The 23,468-nt window shown below is 36.2% G+C and overlaps 1 protein-coding gene across 4 annotated transcripts in view; it reads right to left on the minus strand.

Moving 5' to 3' along the window:
* The window catches only part of ROBO1 (roundabout guidance receptor 1), a 1,085,200-nt gene that overhangs the window by 98,012 nt on the left and 963,720 nt on the right, over nucleotides 1–23,468 (minus strand). For all 4 annotated transcript variants that reach the window (XM_074389506.1, XM_074389507.1, XM_003928309.4 and 1 more), the window contains 3 exons: nucleotides 11,586–11,706; nucleotides 11,102–11,240; nucleotides 8,272–8,399 (listed from right to left, as the gene is read on the minus strand). In XM_074389506.1, the coding sequence (XP_074245607.1) occupies nucleotides 8,272–8,399; nucleotides 11,102–11,240; nucleotides 11,586–11,706 (388 nt within the window). The remainder of the gene's footprint in view (nucleotides 1–8,271; nucleotides 8,400–11,101; nucleotides 11,241–11,585; nucleotides 11,707–23,468) is intronic.

A 23,468-nucleotide genomic window follows, 5' to 3' on the forward strand; every position in this document is an offset into this window, starting at 1 on the left:
TTATAATAAATCTCCTCTTATTATCTCTGTATATGCTATTGAGTGTGTTTCTCTGGAGAACGCTAACTAAAACAGATGCCTCTGGGACTGCAGTAAACAATTACACTAATAAAGCAAAGTAAGCAAAGTGTGTGCCTAAGAAACTCACAGTCAAGCAGTTCAGACATTGAAATTGTATTAAGGGCAATAGTAGCACCCAATGGGTATGTGAATGGGAAACACCTAACTCTCACTGGGATGGGGAGTGTCTGAAAAGCTTGCTGGAAGATGTTTATGTGAACCAAGTTCAAGGATAGGAGTAATTAGCAAGCAGAAGATGGGGCTGGTGAGGTTGGGGCATTTTAGATCGAGGAGCCAACATAACAAAAAGCCCAGAGCTAAGCTACATGGTGGTGTGTACACAAAAAAAAATTATAGGAATATAGCATATTATACTAAAGTAGTAGCAAGAAAGGAGGCTAGCATCATCAAAATGATTTTGGATCTTATCCTGGAGAGATGGGAACCATGGAAATCATCTATGGAAGGAATTAATATAATTAAAACTGTATTTTAGGTAGATAATCTTCTGAAAAATCTTTTTAAAATTATTTAAAAAAAATTTAACACCGAGTCTCACTGTGTTGCTCAGGCTGCTCTTGAACTCCTGGGCTCAAGTGATCCTCCTATAATGGCGTCCAAAACTGCTGGGATTATAGGCATGAGCCACTTTCCCCAGATTTTTTAGGTAGATTAAGCTACCGTGTGAAGAATGGATTCTATGAGACAAGGTGGAGGCAAAGAAGCTGGTTAGAGGTTAACAGTTTCCCTGAGAGATGATAAAGGCCTAAATTAGAGCAATGATAAGAAGAGAGATGGTGAGAGAGTTGACAAATACGTAAATGGCAAAATAAGTAGGATTTAGTGATGACTGATTAAGAGTAAGACATGGGAAAATAGGAGTGTGAAGGATAAAGAGTAAAGCTGTCAACTGGCTGTGTGTCTGCAGGCTGCATTGCCAACAAGTAAAATAAAGAATATGAGGGAATTCAGCTTCTGATGTCTTGTCTGCTCTTATTTTCACTTATTCACTATTAAATTCTGTGAATGAATGTTTACAGACTGGGTTAGTAAAAACTTAGAGGCTCAGACAAACCTCTGACAGCTGCTTCTTGTTTTACTGAAAGTTGTAATTACTCTTCGACTCTGAGTTCGTTGGACAATAAACAGGTCAATCATAAACTGCAGTGCCCTAGATATTTCAGCAAAAGTTTCTTTTCTGAAGCCTGTAGTTTACTAGCAGCAAGGAGAGAGGCTCTAGGAAACATCCCATTAGTAGCAATTAAGTCAGGCAAAAGACAGCACAGGTCTTTTTTTTCTCTCTTTGTGTCTCCCTTGTTGCATGTCAATCTCATACTTTAAGGCTCAGACTCCCAGAAGCTGTCACTGGCTAATCACTCCTAATGAGGAAGTGTTATGCTCCTTCATTGCACACTTGACATTAATACTTACGGGAGGCATCAGACAAAATAACAATTCTACAGCATAGAATATAATGCACATTCTTTTGATTATTTGTTTTAACATTCCTATTGTATGTCAACAATAAATTTAAAGAAATAGCAACATAATTCATAATATTGTATATTATGGTTAAAAAAACAACTGATAAAATCGAGAGACTAGGGTGACTTCACATCAAGAGAAGGAAAATGGACAAGCTCTTATGAGAGAAGAGCTGGGATTTCACAGAAATCCCATTCGCCTCATAACAGAGCATCACCTGGTGTGGCAATGTCTGGCAATGTTTGGCACCTGTCTTTTCTTTTTAACGGAGCTTCAGAAATTGACCACTTCCTATAAGAAGCCAGGAGAAGAATATGGTGGGGTATGAACTGAGAGCTAAATGCACTGCTTCCTGTGACTGACTGGCCCCACACTCAGGCCTCAAGAGAAACGAGAAGACTAAATGTCTTTTAGTTCCTATTGTGAGAGAGACAAACAAAAATGGGATTGGATTTTCTTAATGTTTCAACTCAGGGAGATAAAAGGTGATGGCTTGGGAAATGGTTGGTGTATGGAAGTCTGTTTTCAGGCCATTTTCGGCTCGGTTTCCTGTGACTGATGGGCCACAGCGATGGGAACATGATCACTCTGGTGACAGAGAGTCAGAAACTTACTTTGGAAATGGAATTGTGACAGTAAGAAGAGCTGCTTTATCTGTGAAGTTACAAAAGGAGTGGAAAGATTAATAACGCCATCTAGTTTGCCCTGTGTAAGCAATGAGTATCACTGAAGCAAGGAATCATAAGAAATCGTAGAGGCTGAGGACAAACTCAGGAACGAGAGAAATTCAAACTTTAAACTATGTGGGTTTATCATCTAAATTTCTTTTGGAATAGCACCCCTCAAAAATGGAATAATTTAAAAGGCCACAAACATGATTGCCATCAAAAGTAAATAATTTATAAATTTTATAAGGTTTGTTATTAACAATAGAATAAATAGAACTATGTTTCATTTTTCAAGTATTTTGAAGCTGTATTTACCAGGCTTTCCCTAAAGCCTACTTTGAACAAAGAAGAGAGCATTCACTTTTCTTTTCAAATTAATCATTTTAGTGTTAAAATAATACTTTAATTTTACTATTAACGGATTCTAAGAAGTACCTGTAGGCCACTTGGTAAGCATCTAATAAATACCTATTGGGTTTAGATTAAATAGTAAAATAATATAAAAACAAACCTGCATCATTCTTGAATACCAAGGGGAGGCATCCATTTTAGCAGTCTCGATAACTTACTGTTTAAGAACATGTTAGGGTAGCTCTATGCAACTGTTTTGTTCTGGTTAGATTTTCCATTTTATAGGTATGTTACAACCTATAAAATTTTTATAGATACTGTAGTATATATCTTTATGTCTTAAAAGATGGGACAATTAGGCAACATGAAACACCATTTCAGGGAATAATTCATTCCTAACAACACAAGCCAGTAATCCTAACACTTGTCAAATTGAGATGCTATAGTTTAAATATAACAAGGTAATAAATCAAAATTGAGATGATATGTCTTTAAAAAGATGCTTGATTTTGTCTGTGTATTTTACATTCACAAAAATGTTTCTTGAAAAGAAAGGTATGTAGATGTTAGACATATGGAGAGAAATAGGGATGCAAACACTAAGTATAAATGTAACAATACTGATGGTTAAAATTGATAGGTAATTAACCTTTGATTAGTTTAGAAAACGATGTAATGTGAGGTTCAGGTTAACTGAATTTTCTGGCTAACTGGAAGTTAAGCACAAACACTTTTTTGTTGTAATTTCCCCAAAAAGGATTCTCTCACTATTTTGTATTGGTGATATAATGAATATTGATTATTCTTCAGTAGGTCATTACTGTAGAGACTTTGGATCTCATTCTAACAATTAGTTTCAACAATATACCAATATTGGCGTACTGTATATACCAACATGCAAGTTAAAGGAATTAGGATTTCTTTTCATTACCTAAATATTTACAGAGCCCAGGAAACATATATTTTTACCCAAACTTCCTAATATCGCCAAAATTTTATTACAGTTTGCCTCTTTCCTAAGTAAAATAAAACTTACATTATTAAGTAATCAATATGTTATTTGATTCAAAATTTTAATTTGACTTTGGCATTCTCCTGGCCAGGAACAAGTAATCCCACCAATGTTATACCAGAAGTGATAGAGGTTTTAGTGGTGCAATTACTTTCTGTTAACAGATTGCAACCTCATATTTCATCCATGTTTTGGAATGATCGTTAAGGAGATAAAGAAGTTTTTGACGATATTTATTCATGGATAACCTTACTCGTTTCTGTATGAATTGTAATGAAGCACCACTATTTTACAGAGAGAAACTGAGGTACTGAGAATCTAAAAATGTAGAAAACAATCACTCTTAGAGATAATGGAATCAAAACTGTTACAAAAAACTCTCTGCTGAATGTTCTTTCATAACAGTAACACTCCAATGCACATGTGATGCAATCTTTTTGATTAATTTTTCTCCCAAAATGGTCATAAATTTCAATAATTTATCTAACTTATTTTGCAAAACTCAATACATATCTAGCACTAGCTTTGCTGGCATGAGCAAAATCCAACACTTTTATTATAACAGTCCATAAGGCTTTTTAATTTAGTTTAATTTTTAGAGGTAGGGTCTCACTCTATTACCCAGGTTGGAGTACAATAATGGGGTTCACAATCACTGCAACTTCCCACTCTTGGACTCAGCCATCCTCCTGCCTCAGCCTCCCAAGTAGCTGAGACTACAGGTGCACATCAACATGCATGACTGATTTTTAAATTCTTTTTTGTAGAGATAGAGTCATGAACTTCTGGCCTCAAGGATTCCTCCTGCCTAACCTTCCAATAAAGGTTTTAAAAAATAAAAATGTAATTTTTATATATTTGAGATGTTTTAAATAATGTGTTACATAATAAATTGTCATGACAGTAATGGTATTTCACATTTTTCACTTACAATAGAAGAGCTACTTATCTAGAATTATCTAAAACTATTTTTCTTACTAAATAATTATTGAAATTAAGCAATAGAGCTATCAATAGTAACACTCATAATAAATACAGTGCTCTTTACCTACAAAACATTTACTGTATAACAGATAGTATGTTAAATATTTTATATATATATATATATACACACATACATGTAATTGAATCTTTATACAAATGCTATGAGACTGGTATTACTGTGTCTGGTTTACAGATGGGTCAACTGAGTCTCAGGAAATTTACTTAAACTCTTCTAGGTTACATAGTGGTAAATGACAGAATCATGATTCAACTAAATTCTGTTTGATTCCAATGTCTATTCTCTTAGCAATACCGTTATCTTTAGTATTCTTCTTCCACCCTTGTAAATCTCAAATTATAAAGACATTTTAAAAACTTATTTCATTCTTTCTGCCGGTTCATCCAGGAACTCCTCACTCCTGAGGTTTGTGACGTTGCTTGTTTAAAAATAAAAATAAATTTCTGTCCTCCAATCTAGATCTCCTAAATTGAATTTTCTAGAGGCCATGACTGATAATCTGTACGCTTAACAAATAACTTCAGGAAAGTTTAAGAAACACTGTCTAACCCTAGATTTTACTCTGTTCCCTTTTCACCTCTGTTCATTATTAAAAATACATTTCATTGTATACATTTACGGTAAACAACATGATGTTATGAGATACAGACAGATAGTAAACAACTACTGTGCTCCTTCAAACCCAGGTCATGAGGCAGCATCATTCACAAATGGTAATCTCTTCAAATTTGATCAAATGGAGCTTACGGTCGGCACCCAGGATCAATGCCACCAGAAGCTGCTTAAGTTTTCCCTAGGATGTCCCTGTGTTATTTCTTTTCTTTTCTCTCCTCTCCTCTTCCCTCCCCTCCACTCTTTTCTTTTTTTTGAGATGGAGTTTCGCTCTTGTTGCCTAAACTGGAGTGCAATGGCGTGATCTCAGCTCACTGTAACCCTTGCATCCCAGGTTCAAGTGATTCTCCTGCCTCAGTCTCTTGAGTAGCTGGAATTACGAGTGCACACCACCAAGCCTGGTTAATTTTTTGCATTTTCAGTAGAAACAGGGTTTCACCATGTTAGCCAGGCTGGTCTCAAACTTCTGACCTCAGGTGATCCACCTGCCTCAGCCTCCCAAAATGTTGGGATCAGAGATGTGAGCCACCGCACCTGGTCCCCATGCTATTTCTACCATTCAAACAAAAGTTTGAAATGCATATTCACATTTCAAATTTTCAGAGTTTATTAAAGTGCCTACTAGATGTCCAGTACCATGAAAGCACAGTGAAGAGCACACAAGTAGAAAAGCCAAGGAAACCCCTAGGGTCAAGAGAGGAATATTTAAAGACATATAGTCTAAAAAACAGAAGAATTTGGGATTACAAGAACACCTTGACAAAGAACATTCTCAAGTAAGGGTTCTTTTTAAGATGCTGCAATTAACTGGATCTGTGCTCGAGGTGAAAATCCAATGGCAACCCTCATGTAAAGTAATTTATTCCCACAACTTCTACCTGCATCACAGGGCTTTGCTGCCTTAACATCAATTATCCAAATTAAATACTCATGTATGAGACGTGAGGGAGAGAAAGATTATGTTTAACCTCATACTGACTCCAACACTGTCTTTTTAAAAATGAACCATACACGAAACACAGAAAGTTTTTTAACAATACAATTATACTACTGAATTTTTTTAACTTTAAATATTTCCTGCTACCAAATGGCTTCATTTCTGATTAGTTTCCTTTGTAGTAAAAGGTATTTTTCTACATTCAATCTCAAAAGACGAAAAAAGGCGTATCTTCTCAGGTTTCCTTTGAATGTTTTTTTCTTAGTTATCTTTTGCAGTTGGGAATCATGTTACTCTCTTTAACATACTGTGTTTATTACGCCAGGATACTAAAGATGTTTTAACAGTGATGTTCATAGGCATATTTTATTTTAATTTTGAATAATATGTTCTCAACTATACACAGATCTTTTAAAAATTTATAGAAAACACAATGCAGTTGAAATGAGAGCTTCTAAATTCAGGTAGTTTCTGGATTTGATAATTTGTACCCAATTTCCATTGAAATCCAGGCTTAGAAAACAAGATTTCCATATGGAAAACTTAAAGCTGAATGAGTTTGGTAACTGAACTTAAAATTGTAGGAAGAAACTCTATTTTGATTTCATTGTCGACTGTATATATACCAGAATTACTGTAATTTATAAAAGCATCAGGCTACCAAGGTAAAGTACTTTAAAACACAAAGCGAAACACATTTCACTGACTATTACGATAGGCAGTCAACCTCCTTATCACAATTGCCTGGAGACACAGGTCTTGTATTCATCCTGGCTACCTTCACTCCCTCTGGAGGGCTTTTGAACTTGGATTTGACACCTCTTAAATTTATGCTTTCTGTAAATGTGAAGAGGATTTCTTTTCTTAGTTTTAGCCTTACTTGGAGTTCAAGTCTAACTTAGATTAAAGAGAAGTAGTCTTGGCCTTAGAAACTCAATGTTTGTTCTTGATCTTTCCTTTTTTTTCTCTTGTTTTTATGAGGCTGAGCTAAAAACCCCAAAGTGGGATATAATGGCTTTAGAGACAGGAAGGAAGTATTCTTTCTCTTTTTTTTTTCCTAGTGTAAAAAGCCCACAAGGCTCTTTTGTACAAAGCACACAGTAGAAGCACTCCCTCAAAAGCCACCTTTTTTTTTCTTAATAGTCTTGGAAGAGATAGTGTTCAGAAAATATGACAGCATCAAGTGTTGCTAATGTTAGACCCCAAAACAAGCTAAGTGGTTTATGGCCAGAGCTCCTATTTACTACGTATACTGTCAAAATAGGAATTCTTTCCCAACCAATAATATGTTTTTTAAAGATCATTGCCTCTGAAATTCCACAATACACAACTTGCCACTTAAAAGGAAAAAAATAGGGGAAAGTTCTAAGATAAGACAGTGAGAAATAATCAGCATGACATCATGGAGAAAAACAAAATGGGATTATAAGAGCGAAAAACTTCTGTATTATGGATGCAAAGGAGGTGACAGAAATATTTCCTTGTATCAGTATAAGATGTGACTTTGACTTTCAAAAACCTTGTATCCATAGAACATGGTATTCACTTGGGCTCATTTGATACTAAATAATAAATCTGTATCAAAATTAGCAGAGTACAAATGCAATTCATTCATTCAACTGGTATTTATTGAGTGTTATGACACAGGCATTATGTGCACAGAAAATAATTTCAAAGCCCCTATTCTATGAATGAATCCCACCTTCTAAAGAGTAATAGAACCTTCTTGTTTTTCTGTTACAAATCATATAGGTCCTTGAGAGTGCATGATCTTGAAGTAATGAAAGATTTGTTTTTGTCCAAACACAGAGTTTCCTCCAAGACAGCAAGAGCTGTCATTTAATTAAAAGATTAGAAGGGCTCTGTGTTTGAAGACCTGGAGTTTAAAGCATATTCTTGGCTTCTACTTGACCAACATAGAACTCTACATAATTTTGAACATTTAATTCAATTTCCTGTAACAAATACTTAGAACTTTCATAGGCAAAACAATATGTGTTATTTAAATATGTTTGAAATACATATTTAGAGCCATACGTAAAGTCTATATGTAACATAGGCCTATACATAATATTTTCTTCAATTATCAGCATTATATTTTGTATGCTGAAACAACTACAACATAGGCTTCCCCAATGCCTACCTTGAACAGTCAGAGTAGCAGATGCTTCGGCTTTTCCAACCATATTTTCTGCAACACAAGTGTATGAACCCATGTCAGCAGCCATCACCTTCCTAATTTTCAAGGTATGATCATCTCGGATTTCATATCTGATGACATAACAAAAGAAAGCACAGTTAGGTGACTTTCCACTTGAAAGATCTCATCATTATACACGCGGTGCTTCAAATCACATGCCGTATTCACTTCTGATCATTTAAAACGAAGCATAAAATGTGGTATTCCTCTAAGTCAGCTGGCAGAAGAAAAGCTTGTTTTTATCATTATGTGGGCTAACTACTTTCTAAAAGAAGATTTTGGGGTAACGTTGGCATTTACCCACTTATTTCCTCAAGCTATTGTGCTCACACTAAAACGAAAAGATAGTGACCCCTAATTAAACTCTTACCATTTGCCAGAATTGAAATGTTTTATAGATTTTATCCAAGTTTTTATAACAGTGGTATGAAATCACTGTTATGCTCACCTCCATTTATTGGATGAGGAAACTGAGGTCTAGGAAGTAAAGTAACTTGGCCTTGGTCCTCATCTAGTTCAGTGGCAGAGTTGAAATTTAAACCCACCTTCATTTTCAAGTTCACTTGTCTTGCCTCATCTTCCCTCCTCTTAAATGTTGGGTTTTCCTTAAGCTTTCACTTTAATCCTCTTGTCACTCTACATGATCTCCCTTAGTTACGTTATCTACTATATTTTCTATATTGATCTACCATGCAAATATTTCCAACCCCTAATTTATCTAAGTTCCAAATTCAGATTTCTAACTGACTAATAATTAGACATCACATCCCATAGGCACCTAATATTTAAGGTATTAAATAAAACTCTATTTTTCTTCCCCTAATATTAACCAACCCCTTGTCTTAACACATTTACCTATCTTCTTTCACCAGCTCTCTATATCTAAAAAGTCATCCAAGTTGTCATTTTAGTCTTAGAAATTTGTCTTTCCTGGAGAGTCCTGTCTCCATCTCACCTCGCAGTTCAGATCTGGATAACCACAAAAATATCCCTGCCACTAGCGTCTCCCCAGAATAATGTAACACCCATAGTGCTAACAAAATTATTTTTTCTTATCATTTTTTTTGGATATAAGTCTTACTCTGTCACCTAGGCTACAGCATAGTGGCGTGACCTCCTCTCACAGCAACCTTCGCCACCTGGGCTCAAGCAAGTCTCCTGCCTCAGCCTTCCCAGTAGCTGGGGTTACAGGCATGCGCCTCCATGCCCAGCTACTTACTGTATTTTAGTAGAGATAAGTTTTCACCATGTTAGCCAGGCTGGTCTCAAACTCCTGACCTCAGGTGATCCACCCACTTTGGCCTCCCAAAGTGCTGGGATTATGGGCATGTGCCACCATGTGCAGCCAACAAAATTAATTTTTTGAAAGAGTAAACCCATTTATACTAACAATCTTCGCTTACCATTGTGCATACAATATCATTAGAAATTCTTTATTACACAAAGCCCTTCTTGGTTTCAACCTGATATCTCATACTTCTCATCATAAATCTTATGCCCAAGCCATGCTAAGTTTTATGCCACTCAAAATACATGACATTACTTCTCAGCTTTGTGTCTATGTTGAGATGACCTATTTCCTGGAATACTCTTGTTTTCTTTCTTGCTTATCAGATTGATTACGTACTTTTCAAGACATTACTTATGTGTCATGTTTCTTTGAGAACTCTCCCAAACTTCCCCTTCGGAGCTGGCCCAGGTTTACTTTCATGTGACAAAAGTAAAAAAAGCTTATGTATTAGTCCATTCTCACACTGTTAGGAAGAATATCCAAGACTGGGTAATTTATAAAGGAAAGACGTTTAATGGACTCACAGCGCCACATGTCTGGGGACACCTCAGGAAACTTACAGTCATGGCAGAAGGCACCTCTGCACAAGGCAACAGGAGAGAGAATGAGTGCCAGCAGGGGAAGGGCCAGATACTTATAAAACCATCAGATCTTGTGAGGACTCACTCACTATCACAAGAACAGCATGGGGGAAACCATTCCTATGATTCAGTTATCTCCACCTGATTCCACTCTTAATAAGTGAATCTCATGATTCAAGGTGAGATTTGGTGGGAACACAGAGCAAATCATAGCAGCTTAATAAAGTCATTCTGTATATCAATACATTTCCTTTTGTGAGCTCCTTGAGAGCAGAAACCGTGTCTAAACCACTACTGTAATCCCAACACCTAGAGAAAAGGCTCAACACATGTTTGCTAAATGAATGAACGTACTGGAGAAGACAGCCCACTGACAACACCTGAAAGCCTGTATTTCATTGCCTCATTCCCTAAGCCTCCCTGATTCGTCCGTCTCTACTCCTAGCTAATTTAAGGACTTGACAGATATCAAGAAACTCTGACCTCTCCTACCCTTCCCTGGTGATATTATAGCTGAGGAAAAGGAAGCCTGATTTTTAAGTGGCTCATAGATATGTCGGTAATGCTGTATCTATCTTTCTTCCCTTTGCTGCCTACTACCATACAAAAATTAGTATTAACTGTCATCTGGCTAAACAGAAGACAAATCTGTGATATTAAAGAATATCACATTTTACAAGTGTTCCCTGTGCAGACGAGAGTCATGAATGCACAGTTCTCTGAAAGCCTCAGATAAAGCAGGATGGCAACCTCCTGGTGCTAATTATCTCTAGTATTGTATCTGGCCCCTGATCGAGGATGCTAGAGTGGACTGTTCTAATGGCCTGGATGTGGAGAGGATGCGATGAGAAATGTAGAGATGCTGAGTGGATAAATCACATCACGAAACTCTGATCTGTACCTGGACTTGGGCAGCTCTCCATCATCTTTCCTCCATCGTACTGTAGGCACTGGGTCACCTCGGGCCTCACATTTAAATTCTGCACTGTCATCCACAGTTACTGCCAAGTTACTGGGTCTCTTCACAAATGATGGTCTCTCTAAAATTAGAAAAGAGCCGTCTCAAGGTAAAATTTTAAAATGAACCGGGTGAAAAACACTTTAGGAGTTCAGTAAGAGCATATTTTTAATTTAAAATAATAGTGAGAAAATTATTCCACAGAGTTCCCTCTTTCTAGAAGTTTCTCCCTAGGTCTAATGATTCCTCCTAGCCCTCCACTCATATCTTCGGCTATTTTATCTCAGACTGCTTTTCTGGTTTCTTCTCTCCTCTTTCTACCCAACCTCCCAAAAATATTTGGCTTACCAATATTTCTTTCTCCCTTGCATACAAAGTGGTAAGAGATATATTTTTCGGTAAGAAAATGAAATAAAATTACACTTACCTAAAACAGTTAGTTCTGCTACTTCACTCTCACGTTCCCCAACCATATTGGTACCAACACAAACATATTTGCCAGCGTCACTTTTACGGGTGTAAGTGATCATGAGCTTTCCTCCTCGTATCTTAAAAAAAAAAGTTTCACATTAATACTATTAAAATTGCTTCAGCTATGTTTACATGACAGAGGTCTTCATAAGTAAAGACTACTTTCTAAGCTTATAAATAAAAGTGTAATTATATCAAACAGCTGATGTGTAGTATTTGCAATTTTCAGGTAGCAACCTTCAAGAGAATTGACTCTAAAGGTACAATATAAGAGAAGCAAAAATGTTTCTCCTTACATTTCGTGGACAGTTACTATCTTCTGTATAGCTAGAAACTTGTTGCCCAATCGACCAAGTTATTTCATATTATTTATTTAAGTGAAAACCACAAAAAAATTGCGTGAATAATTTGGTTAGCAAGAGGAAGAAGAAAATTCTTAATACCATATGACTATAATTAATATAGAGATATGTATTAGCTGTAAGCAATTTTAAGAAAATGTATTCTAGCATTATATGAATTAATTAAAATGTCTCTAATAACTTGATTTCCCAGAGTTGCTTTAAAGGAATGTATCTGAATTGCCAAAACACAGTAGAACCTGTCATTTCCTTAAAAACATGATGTTGCTACCACCCAAGCTGTTTCTTGGGGACTCACGAGGCAGAGACTGAACAGGTCCCAATAAATCATCTGGAAAGTCACATTTGAGTACACTCTTGAACATATAATAATTGAATAAAAATTAATTTAAAATGTAAGCAGACATACAGTACAAGATGTCGACATTAATTAAGATTAGCCTGTCCTTACTTAATTTAACATGCTTTTGATTCAGAGTTGAGTTCAGTTACCTATGAATATGTATAATCACCTGATCTTAGAAAGGTTTTGTTAGGAAACATTTCCAGAATGTTTATTCATAGAGGTTTAGACCTCATAGTTACCAACTAGGTAAAAGAAGAAGGAAAAAGGAAGGAAGGAAGGAAGGAAGGGAGGGAGGGAGGGAGGGAGGGAGGGAGGGAGGGTGGGAGGACAGGAAGGAGGGAGGGAAATATTCAAGCACATTTTTTCATAGTACATTATGGAGTTCATTGAAAACACTACTTTGTAAAGGTAAGGTTTTGGATGCCTCACTTTTTTGAAAGCCTAAATGGCTTTATTTTAATCTAGGCATCCTACCTAGGTATTCTGGCCAAGTCTTTACCTATTAGAGCAAACAAAACATTAACACAATTTTTAACTTTTGTTAGGTTTAGAACTTGTTTTTTTTTTCAATAGTATCTTAAAGAAATGATCATCCTGCTCCAGATTACTATCCAGGGATTTTTCTCTGCATCATTCATCATTCTGTCCTCATACACAGAATAATGCCTACACATAGTAGTCACTCAAAATATTGTTGTTGAATGTAAACTACTATTGTTAGCATATTATCCAATTTAAAACATTTCTATAAAAGTTTATTACAGTTATAAGATATGTTAAATATCGTTTTATTATTTCATACATACTTAAATTTTCAAATGGAAAAATATAAAGCAAATAAATGTCACACAAAAAATGCACGTTAATTACCATCAGTACTTTTGAACATTCTTCTTTTAATTCTGTGTGTGTATACATACACACTCGCATACACATATGCATATACACACACATACTTACAGTGAATATTTTTATATATACGTATACACATATAAACATATATATATACACACATAATTTTCCTAAAGTAGAATCACGTGATGTATGCTGTTTTGTAAGCTGAATTTTCAACAGTATGAGGCATTTTTATATTTTAAATGTTCAAGAAATTTTACACAGATCCTCAGCCTTAATTTCCATGGCTACCTACAATTCTAACATTTAGGTTTATCATATTTTATTTAACTATTCCCCTACTAATAGATATTTAAGATATTACTGCTAGCTAATTTAGATGTCATTCTTCCCCCTTATGAACAGTACTGGAATCAGCATCCTTTTGTATACATCTTTTCTCATATGTGCAATCATTTCCTGAGGAGGTAGGATTCTAAAGTAGGATTCTCAAATGTATACCAAACTTAAGGCTATTGGTTTACGTTGCTAATGATCTTATGCTTTATAAAGTCCTTTTAGCATAAATATATCATTTAAATTTCTGTATTTATCATAACCCTGCTGTGAGACTGTTTGGGGAAGTGTTAAAACAACCTCCTGTTGCACTAAAGGGAACAGTGGCTCAGAAAAGTATAACCTTTCCTCCCACATACCTCTGGTATGTCCATTGTAACAATGTTTTAACTATGCTTTTAAATGTCAGTCTCCCTGACCTTACTATGAACATTGAGACAGAGGAGCATATCTAATTTCTCTTGTGAGCCCTGTTACAATGCCTTGTAAATAGTAAAAATTTTGTGGGAAGAAAGTGACTTGTGCAATGTCACATAACGAGTTGGAACAAGATGAAGACTTTAAGATATGTGTCTTTGGCTGTAAGAGTTATACAAATGAAAAATAAATGCACAGCCCCACATCCCTATTATCTTAATTATTTTTTAATAAACTTGAATTTAAAAACTTGAGTTATTGAAGTCCAGAACAATTTGGGTATCATCTTACCAAGATATTCTAAAAAGAACTTTTGTAACCTTTCATGCACTGATTTTGCAGCACTCAAATAAACATTTCCAGAAATCTTAAGGAAACAAAATTATTACAGGAAAAAAGGGATGGCCAGGCATGGTGGCTCATGCCTGTAATCCCAGGACTTTGGGAGGCTGAGGCAGGTGGGTCATGAAGCTGGGAGTTTGAGACCAGCCTGGCCAATATAGTGAAATCCCATCTCCTCTAAAAACAAAAAAAAAAAATAGCCAGGCATGGTGGCGCACGCCTGTAGTCCCAGCTACCTGAGAGGCTGAGGCAGAATAATTGCTTGAACCTTGGAGGTGGAGGTTGCAGTGACCTGAGACTGTGCCACTGCCCTCCAGCCTGGGCGACAAAGCAAGACCCAATCTCAAAAAAAGAAAGAAAGAAAGAAAGAAAAAGAAAAGAAAAAAGGAAGGTGAAAAATCCAGTATCTGAAATGGAAGTTAAATTAGTTGAGGTGTAGCTAGATGTTTCTTTATTAATTCTACAACTTTGGCTAGTACATGGAGCCTCCTCCTATGCCACAGAATCTAACCTTGAAGTCGCTGTGTATTTAGAAGCCAAGTTTATTGCTGAAAGAATTATACAATAATAAATAAAAGATATACCAAAATAAGAGAAAACACATGCTTTTAACATTCTCTTTGTTTTAAAAGAAAGTGTTAAATGTGTTTTGTCACCTCTAAAATGTAAGGCTTTAAGGATAATTTTAGGACATATTCAATATGTAGAAAAGATGTGAGTCAAAGGATAATAACATAAATAATTTGCAACAGCACAGGTTTCTTTCTACAGCTTCAGTATAATATAGTACTAATTTACGCTTACAAATCTTAAATACTTCAGAATGTAGAATTTTAAATCAACTTGCTTATGCACATGTGGGGCACCAATTAACATTATATATTACAGCCCAATGCTATTATATGTTGAAAAAATCCATAGGAATGGAGAAGGAGGGGGATTTAGTTAACAAGAGTAATGAGGGGACTGCCAGGAGATTCACAGATGTAGAAAAATTCCAATTTTGAGATGAATGGAAGGAAACAATAGTTGAGGTAAACCAAAATTCAAAGAGAGCTATAAAAGCCTAAGGAATTTGTAGTATACACCCTATTACTATAGCTCCAATTACATATTACACTTGGTTGAATCCTGAAAACATTGTATAACTGAATCTATCAGATCTATGCTTTGGGAGCACACATCCATGTTTTCAGTATTGAATATAAATAGAAAAACTGTTTCTTTTCAATAAAAATTTATTTTACAGCCATCTTTTACAACTAAATCACATTGACTGTGTAAATTGAAAGTCACCCATCAGACATTTTACAAATACTTTCTCTATTCTTTGTAAGTAAACAAACCTTGAGTTTGTTTACTCTATAAGATTTTTCTACAAGAAACGTTATTGGATAAATCAAGCATCATGGAAAGCTGTTTTCATTAGTAACATAATATGACTAAAAAGCATATGGTTACACAGTGTTCATATACATAAAACTTCAATATCAATGCAAAATATAAAACAAATCAAGTCCTGAAAAAAATACTAAACTTGCAAACATTTTTAATGAGATAAATGCACTTTTTGTAACAATATCAGATATTAATCAACAATGACTAAACAAGGTCAACTACATTGTACCTTTGTTTTTCTACTCAGTGTCTGCTTTACCAACATTACCTAGGTAAAACCCAAAGATAACAAAACATACACAAAAGTTTAAATTTTTTAAAAAAGATTCATAAATCCTAGATAAATATTTAGATATCTGTACTTAGGATATCTAAGTACAGATCACTTAGCAAAGTGATCATGGGCTCTGGAGTCAGACTACCTTTTATTAGGTATGTGTAACTTCAGCCAAAATATCAGTTCCTCTGTATCACTTTAACTCTAAAATGGGAATCCTATTAATATCTAACTCTAAGGATATTAGGAAGATGACAAAATATATGATATAAAGCACTTAGAAAAATGCCTGCACAGGGGGAGGATCCAAGATGGCCAAATAGGAACAGCTCTGGAGTGCAGTTCCCAGCGAGAACAGCACAGAGGGTGAGTGCTCACCGCATTTCCAAACAAGTTTTCACTGCACAGAGACCAGGAGATTTCCAGCCAAAAAGCACCAAGAGTTTTCAGCATGGCAGTTTCAGCCGGTGCCAGGTGGGTGCACAGAAACTCACATAAGTCTGGGAAGCCGTTTCGACTGGCACCCTGAAGGCCTGGGAGACAGACCTGCCCATTCACCTGAAAGGGAGGGAGCTGAGACAGGGAGCCAGGCGATCTGGCTCATCGGGTACAACCTCCACAAAACAAACAATCTGAAATGCTTTGGATTGAGAGTTTTGCAACAAGCACAGGACCCAGGATGGTCCAGCTCAGTGCAGGGAAGAATGTCCACCACTACCCAGGCAGTGCCCCACTACTGAGGCAGTTCACACAACAGCTGAGCAGAGTCTGCAGTAGCTCAGCAACACCTCTGCTGGCAGACTGTGACTAGACTACTCTGTGTGGGGCAAGGCATCTATGAGAAAAGGCAGCAGCATGATAGGAACTTATAAATAAAGCTGACCTTCCTAGGACAGAGCACCTGGGAAAAGAGGCGGTTGTGAGTTCAGCTGCAGCAGACTTAAAGGTACCTGCCCAGCAGCTCTGCATGAAACAACAGAGCTCACAACACAGCATTTGAGCTTCTACAAGGGACAGACTGTCTCCTTAAGTAACTCCCTGACCCCTACATACCCAAAGAGACACCTCATAAAGGAAAGCTTAGGCTGATATCTGGCGAGTACTCTTTTGGGACAAGGACAGCAGAGGAAGAAACTGGGGGCAACCCTTGCTGTTCTGCAGCCCCCACAAGTGATCCCCAGGCAAGTGGGGTCAGGAGTGGACCTCCAGCAGTCCTATAGCAGAGGGGCATTACTGTTAGAAGGAAAACTAAGAAACAGAAAGAAGTAGCTTCAACGTCAACAAAAAGGATGTCCACTCAGAGACCCCATCCAAAAGTTGCCAACTACAAAGACCACAGGTAGATAAAGCCACAAAGATGGGAAGAAACCAGTGCAAAAAGGAAGAAAACACCAAAACCCAGAACGCCTCTCCTCCAAGGGATCACAACTCCTCACCAGCTAGGGATCAAAGACGGATGGAGAATGAATCTGATCACAGGCTTCTGAAGATGAGTAATAACACACTTCTCGGAGCTAAAAGAACATGATGTGCTAACCCAATGCAAAGAAACTAAGACTCTAGAAAAAAGGTTAGATAAGATGCTAACTAGAATAAACAGCTTAGAGAAGAATATAAACGACTTTATGGAGCTGAAAAACACAGCATGAGAACTTCACAAAGCACACACAAGTTTCAACAGCCAAATCAACCAGGCAGAAGAAAGGATATTAGAGATTGAAGATCAACTCAATGAAATAAAATGAGAAGGCAAGAATCGAGAAAAAAAGAGTGAAAAGAAATGAACAAAAACCTCTAAGAAATACGGGATTATATGAAAAGACCTAATTTACATTTGATAGGTATACCAGTATCTGATGGAGAGAATGAATCCAAGCTAGAAAACACTCTTCAGGATATTATCCAGGAGAACTTCCCTAATGTAGCAAAGGAGGCCAACATTCAAGTCAAGGAAATACAGAGACCACCACAAAGATATTCCTCAAGAAGAGCAACCCTAAGGTACATAATTGTCAGATTCCCCAGGGTTGAAATGAAGAAAAAAAATGGTGATGGCAGCCAGAGAGAAAGGTCCAGTTACCCACAGACGGATGCCCATCAGATTCACAGCAGATCTCTCTGCAGAAACCCTACAAGCCAGAAGAGACTGGGGGCCAATATTCAACATCCTTAAAGGAAAAAGCCTTCATATCCAGCCAAACTAAGCTTCGTAAGTGAAGGAGAAAGAAAATCCTTTATAGACAAGCAATTTCTGAGAGATTTTTGTCACCACCAGGCCTGCCTTTTAAGAGCTCCTGAAAGAAGCACTAAACGAGGAAAGGAATAACCAGTACTAGCCACTCCAAAAATGTACCAAATGGTAAAGACCATCGACACAATGAAGAAAATGTGTCAACTAACAGGCAAAACATCCAGCTGGCATCAAAATGGCAGGATCAAATTCACACATAATAATATTAACCTTAAATATAAAAGGACTAAATGTCCCAATTAAAAGACACAGACTGGCAAACTGGATAAAAAGTCAAAACCCATCAGTGTGCTGTATTCAGGAAACCCATCTCACATGCAAGGACACACATAGGCTAAAAATAAAGGGAGGGATGGAGGAAGATTTATCAAGCAAATGGAGAGCAGAAAACACGGCAGGAATCGGAATCCTAGTCTCTGATAAAATGGACTTTAAACGAAAAAAGATCAAAAGAGACAAAGAAGGGTATTACATAATGGTAAAAGGATCAATGCCTCAAGGACTAAGGATCCTAGATATAAACACACCCAATACAGGAGCACCAAGGTACATAAAACAAGTTCTTAATGACCTACAAAAAGACTTAGACTACCACACAATAATAGTGGAAGACTTTAATATTCCACTGTCAATATTAGACAGATAAATGAGACAGAAAATTAACAAGGATATCCAGGACTTGAACTCAGATCTGGACCAAGCAGACCATCTAGAGAAATCTCCACCCCAAATCCACAGAATATACATTCTTCACAGCACCTCATGGCACCTTCTCTAAAACTAACCACATAATTGGAAGTAAATCACTCCTCAGCAAATGCAAAAGAATGGAAATCATAACAAACAGTTTCTCAGACCACAGTGCAACCAATTAGAACTCAGAATTAAAAAATTAACTCAGAACCTCACAACTTCATAGAAACTGAACAACTGGCTCCTGAATGTCAACTGGATAAACAATGAAATGAAGGCAGAAATAAATATGTTCTGTGAAACCAACAAGAACGAAGACACAACATACCAGAATCTCTGGGACACATTTAAAGCAGCATCTAGAGGGAAAATTATAGCAATAAATGCCCACCAGAGAAGCAAGGAAAGATCTAAAATCGACACCCTATCGTCAAAATTGAAAGAGCTAGAGGTGCAAGATCAAAAAAACTCAAAAGCTAGCAGAAGACAAGAAATAACTAAGATCAGAGCAGAACTGAAGGATACAGAGACACGAAAAAATCCTTTAATAAATCTAGGAACTGGTTTTTTGAAAAGATCAACAAAATAGGCCACTAGCCAAATTAATAAAAAAGAAAAGGGAGAAGAATCAAAAAGATGCAATAAAAAATGATAAAGGAAATATCCCCACTGACTCCACAGAAATACAAACTACCATCAGAGATTACTATAAACAACTATATGCACAAAAACCAGTAAACTGGAAGACATGGATAAATTCCTGGACATTTGCAACCTCCCAAGCCTAAACCAGGAAGAAGTTGCAACCTTGAACAGACCAATAACAGGGGTTGAAGTTGAGGCAGCATTTAATAGTCTACCAACCAAAAAAAGTCCAGGTCTAGATAGGTTCACTCATAGGTACCTGTCGAACAATCAGAACACATGAACACAAGGAGGGGAGCAACACACACTGGGGTCTGTTGGTGGGGGCTAGAGGAGGGACAGCAGCGGGGTGCGTGGAGAGGTCAGGGAGGGATAACATGGGGAGAAATGCCAGATGTAGGTGACAGGGGGATGGAGGCAGCAAACCACATTTCCATATGTGTACATATGCAAAAATCCTGCATGTTTTGCTCACGTACCCCAGAACCTAAAGTACAATTAAAAAAAAAAAAAAGAAAAATGCCTGCACATTATTATTATAATTATACATTACACATATGCATTTAATGATTCAATATTGTTTTTGACCTTTCTTATCAAAACCATTATTCCTTTGTTAGGCTAAATCCAGAAGCTTTTTATTAAAATTACAATTATAGGTCACATAATAACATTTTGGTTAAGGATGAATCTCATATTTAATGATGGTCCCAATAAGATTACAATGGAGCTGAAAAATTCCTAGTGATGTTGTCATTGTTGTAAGATCATTTCCCAGTGTTTCACCTTTTCTACATTTAGATATATTTGGATACACAAATAATTGCCATGGTGTTAAACTGCCTACTGTATTCAATACAGTAACATGCTGTCCATATAGCCTAGGTGTATAGCAGGCTATACCATCTAGGTTTGTATAAGTATATTCTACAATGGTTGCACAACAATAAAATTGCCTAACGAACAATTTGTCAAAACCTATCCCTGTCATTAAGCAATGCATGACTGTAATCACTAAAGCAATTTCCATTGATTTCATCAGGAAAATATATGTTTGCATCCACACAGCATAAGACATAGAAACAAGTAAAATTTAGGCTTTATTGAGCATTATTATCCCTTCAAAGCAGTGGTTCCCAATGGAGGCAATCGCCCTCCCTGTCCCAGGAGATATCAGGCAACGTCTGCAGACATATTTTGTTGTCAGAACTTGGTGTGGGGTTGGGGGATTAAAGGGTGTGTGGGAGCAGTGCTACTGGTATTTAATAAGTAGAGGCCAGAGATATGCATCAAAGAATTATCTGACTGTCAATAGTGCAGAGATTGAGAAACTTTGTTCTAAAGACCCAGATCTGGACTAAGAATAAATGCTTGATTCAAATGACAAAAGGAAGGAAGGGATAAAATTAGATAATACAAATAATAATACTTACTGTATTTGCGGAAAAAACTGCTGAGATTTCCCAGATTCATATAAATACTCTCCTCCATAAATTCCCCACCTCATCAATAAACCAATTTCATTATAGTATGCAACATTCTGTTCGTTATTCACTGACAATAATGTTTAAGAACCCCCAGAGCAGATGTTATAAAATGGAAAAATAGCCCTCACTACTTGGGAGAAACTGACTACCTCAGAGATGATAGAGCCAGAAACTGGTAAAGGTGAAAGAACAAACAATGAAGTAGGGCAAATGGAGAACTTAAAGAATAGAAGAAAAATGACAGTTTTCAATTTCCATAAATCGAAATTAATTTTGACATTATGCCAGTGACTACATTGAAATGGAGCTTAAAAAGCCATAATTCTATTCTTATTGTTCACAAATATAGAATACGTGGTGGGCTGTTCATTTCAATAAACCAAAAAAAAAATCAAAAAACCCCACAGTTTTATGACCTTGATCAAATATAACATATCAGCTTTCAAGCAATGCCTACTATTAACAATCAACATTTTATGTTGAGTCATATAAAAATATTCATTGTAAATTTAGGGTAACTTTATGCATTCTAAACTGTGGTGCCCCTATGTAAGAAAAAAATTAACATTTTCTATGTCTACATAGGGAAGACAAATATGTCTAACACAAACAAAACACTACCAATGTGAAAATAGCACTATTTAAAACAAGCTGAAATATTTCTTGGCAGGTGTCTTCCTGCAGCTGGATTTGACAGTGGAATTGGAAACCTATCAAAAACTAGTTTGTGTAATGAACAGACACAATGTTAAACACTGCAACACTCCTTCAATTAACATAATCCGGGTAGTGGAGAAGCAGAACATGTTAAACTTTCAGACAATATGCTTGCATTTAGCCTATGTCAAATATTCAAGGCAGAGGTCTTCCTTCCTCATTACCATATACCTTACCCGCCCACAATGGTAACCACATTAGAAGCCCACATTTCCATAAGCGCTAGACAGTGCTTCAAGAGGGGCCTCAGCTATATACATACTCGATGAAAGCAAAATAAAACAAAAAAATGTCCCACTGGTCTTGCTCCTTTTTGGGAAAGAGACAGAGGAGAGAGGAGAAGGAGATAAAGAATTTTAAAGTTTCAAATATCTTTAAACTTTATATGTTTCTCTGTAACAGTCTCAGGTTTAAAAAAAAATGTGTTAGAGACACCAAGATGTAGAAATTCTTGATGTTTTTAATATGTATGTTTTTCACATACCAGGAATTTTCCCTGTAGAAAACTAGAAATGACTACTTTTCTTAGGGGTAAAGACCTCTCTAAGCAGTAGGAAATTCTGCCTTCATCTCCTTTACTGAATTCTTTATGGAATAATTATAGAGAATAATCAAGTTTAAGACTTAGCTTTTTTATCAAAAGTGAAGAGAACCATTTTATATCTCTGGTTAGCATAGAAAAACTAGCATCAGTATTCTTATTTCCAGAATACAAGAAAAAAAAATTACCTTTGCATACAAAGAAATATGCTGCCTTTAAAAAAGTAAATTTAGTAAAGTTTTTTTGTTAAGTTACCTTATAAAACATAAATTCAGTAAGTTTTTGATTGGGTTAGGCTATATAGTATACAGTTTACCCTGAAATCAGTGCTCACAATCAGAAATAAAGATGAACTTAAAATGAACTCTTTGGGATGTCTTCATTTTCTTCCCTAAAGCAAGTCAGATGATTTGCAGTATCTGTTACAAAGGATTTTTTTTTTTTCAGACATCACCCCCACAATGTTATCCATACACCTCTAGGTTAACACACTAAACAGACTGGAGCTAATTAACTAGTTTGGCTACACAAATTCTTTTCTGCTTTTAATTACATTAACCTAATGTGACTTGAATTCAACAGACCAAAAACAAAACCGCTAATTATATTAGGGGTTTCAAAGATGATTCAAAATTGCTAACTACCAAACTGTCATAGAATATATCTCGTTTCCTTTAAAAGATTTTACATGCAAAATCTGTGCTTCACTAGAAATACTATTTAAAAATACATCAAAACAATGAATAATAGAATATTGATTTATAATGCTAAAAGTTCACTTTTCTGTTTCAAATAACACAAATAAGACACACACAGGCCTCATCATACCAATAAGAAATTACGCAGTACTAAATGTTTACAGTTTTCCAAAAGATTAAACACTTGAAAATATTCATTTACAGCAGTATGAGCTTGACAAGTGGGATTAACATGAAGAGTGAGGTTGCCTAAAGTACCTGAGTTTAGAAATTATTTTCTCTGAAGAAAGCTTGATTCCTTACCACCCTTCGAGTTTTCATACTATTTTGCAAAGTTAAGTGAGATGAGAGGTTTTAAATTACAGCCTAGTGTACCACCCTTAAACACTTCACCATTAACTCTCCTTGTGCAGACTATTTCTTCATAGAAATGCTTTTAATTCTGCCTGAATCTTTGACCTACAGAACAGAGAG

Source organism: Saimiri boliviensis, chromosome 18 (assembly GCF_048565385.1).
Source record: "Saimiri boliviensis isolate mSaiBol1 chromosome 18, mSaiBol1.pri, whole genome shotgun sequence".
Lineage (NCBI taxonomy): Eukaryota > Metazoa > Chordata > Mammalia > Primates > Cebidae > Saimiri > Saimiri boliviensis.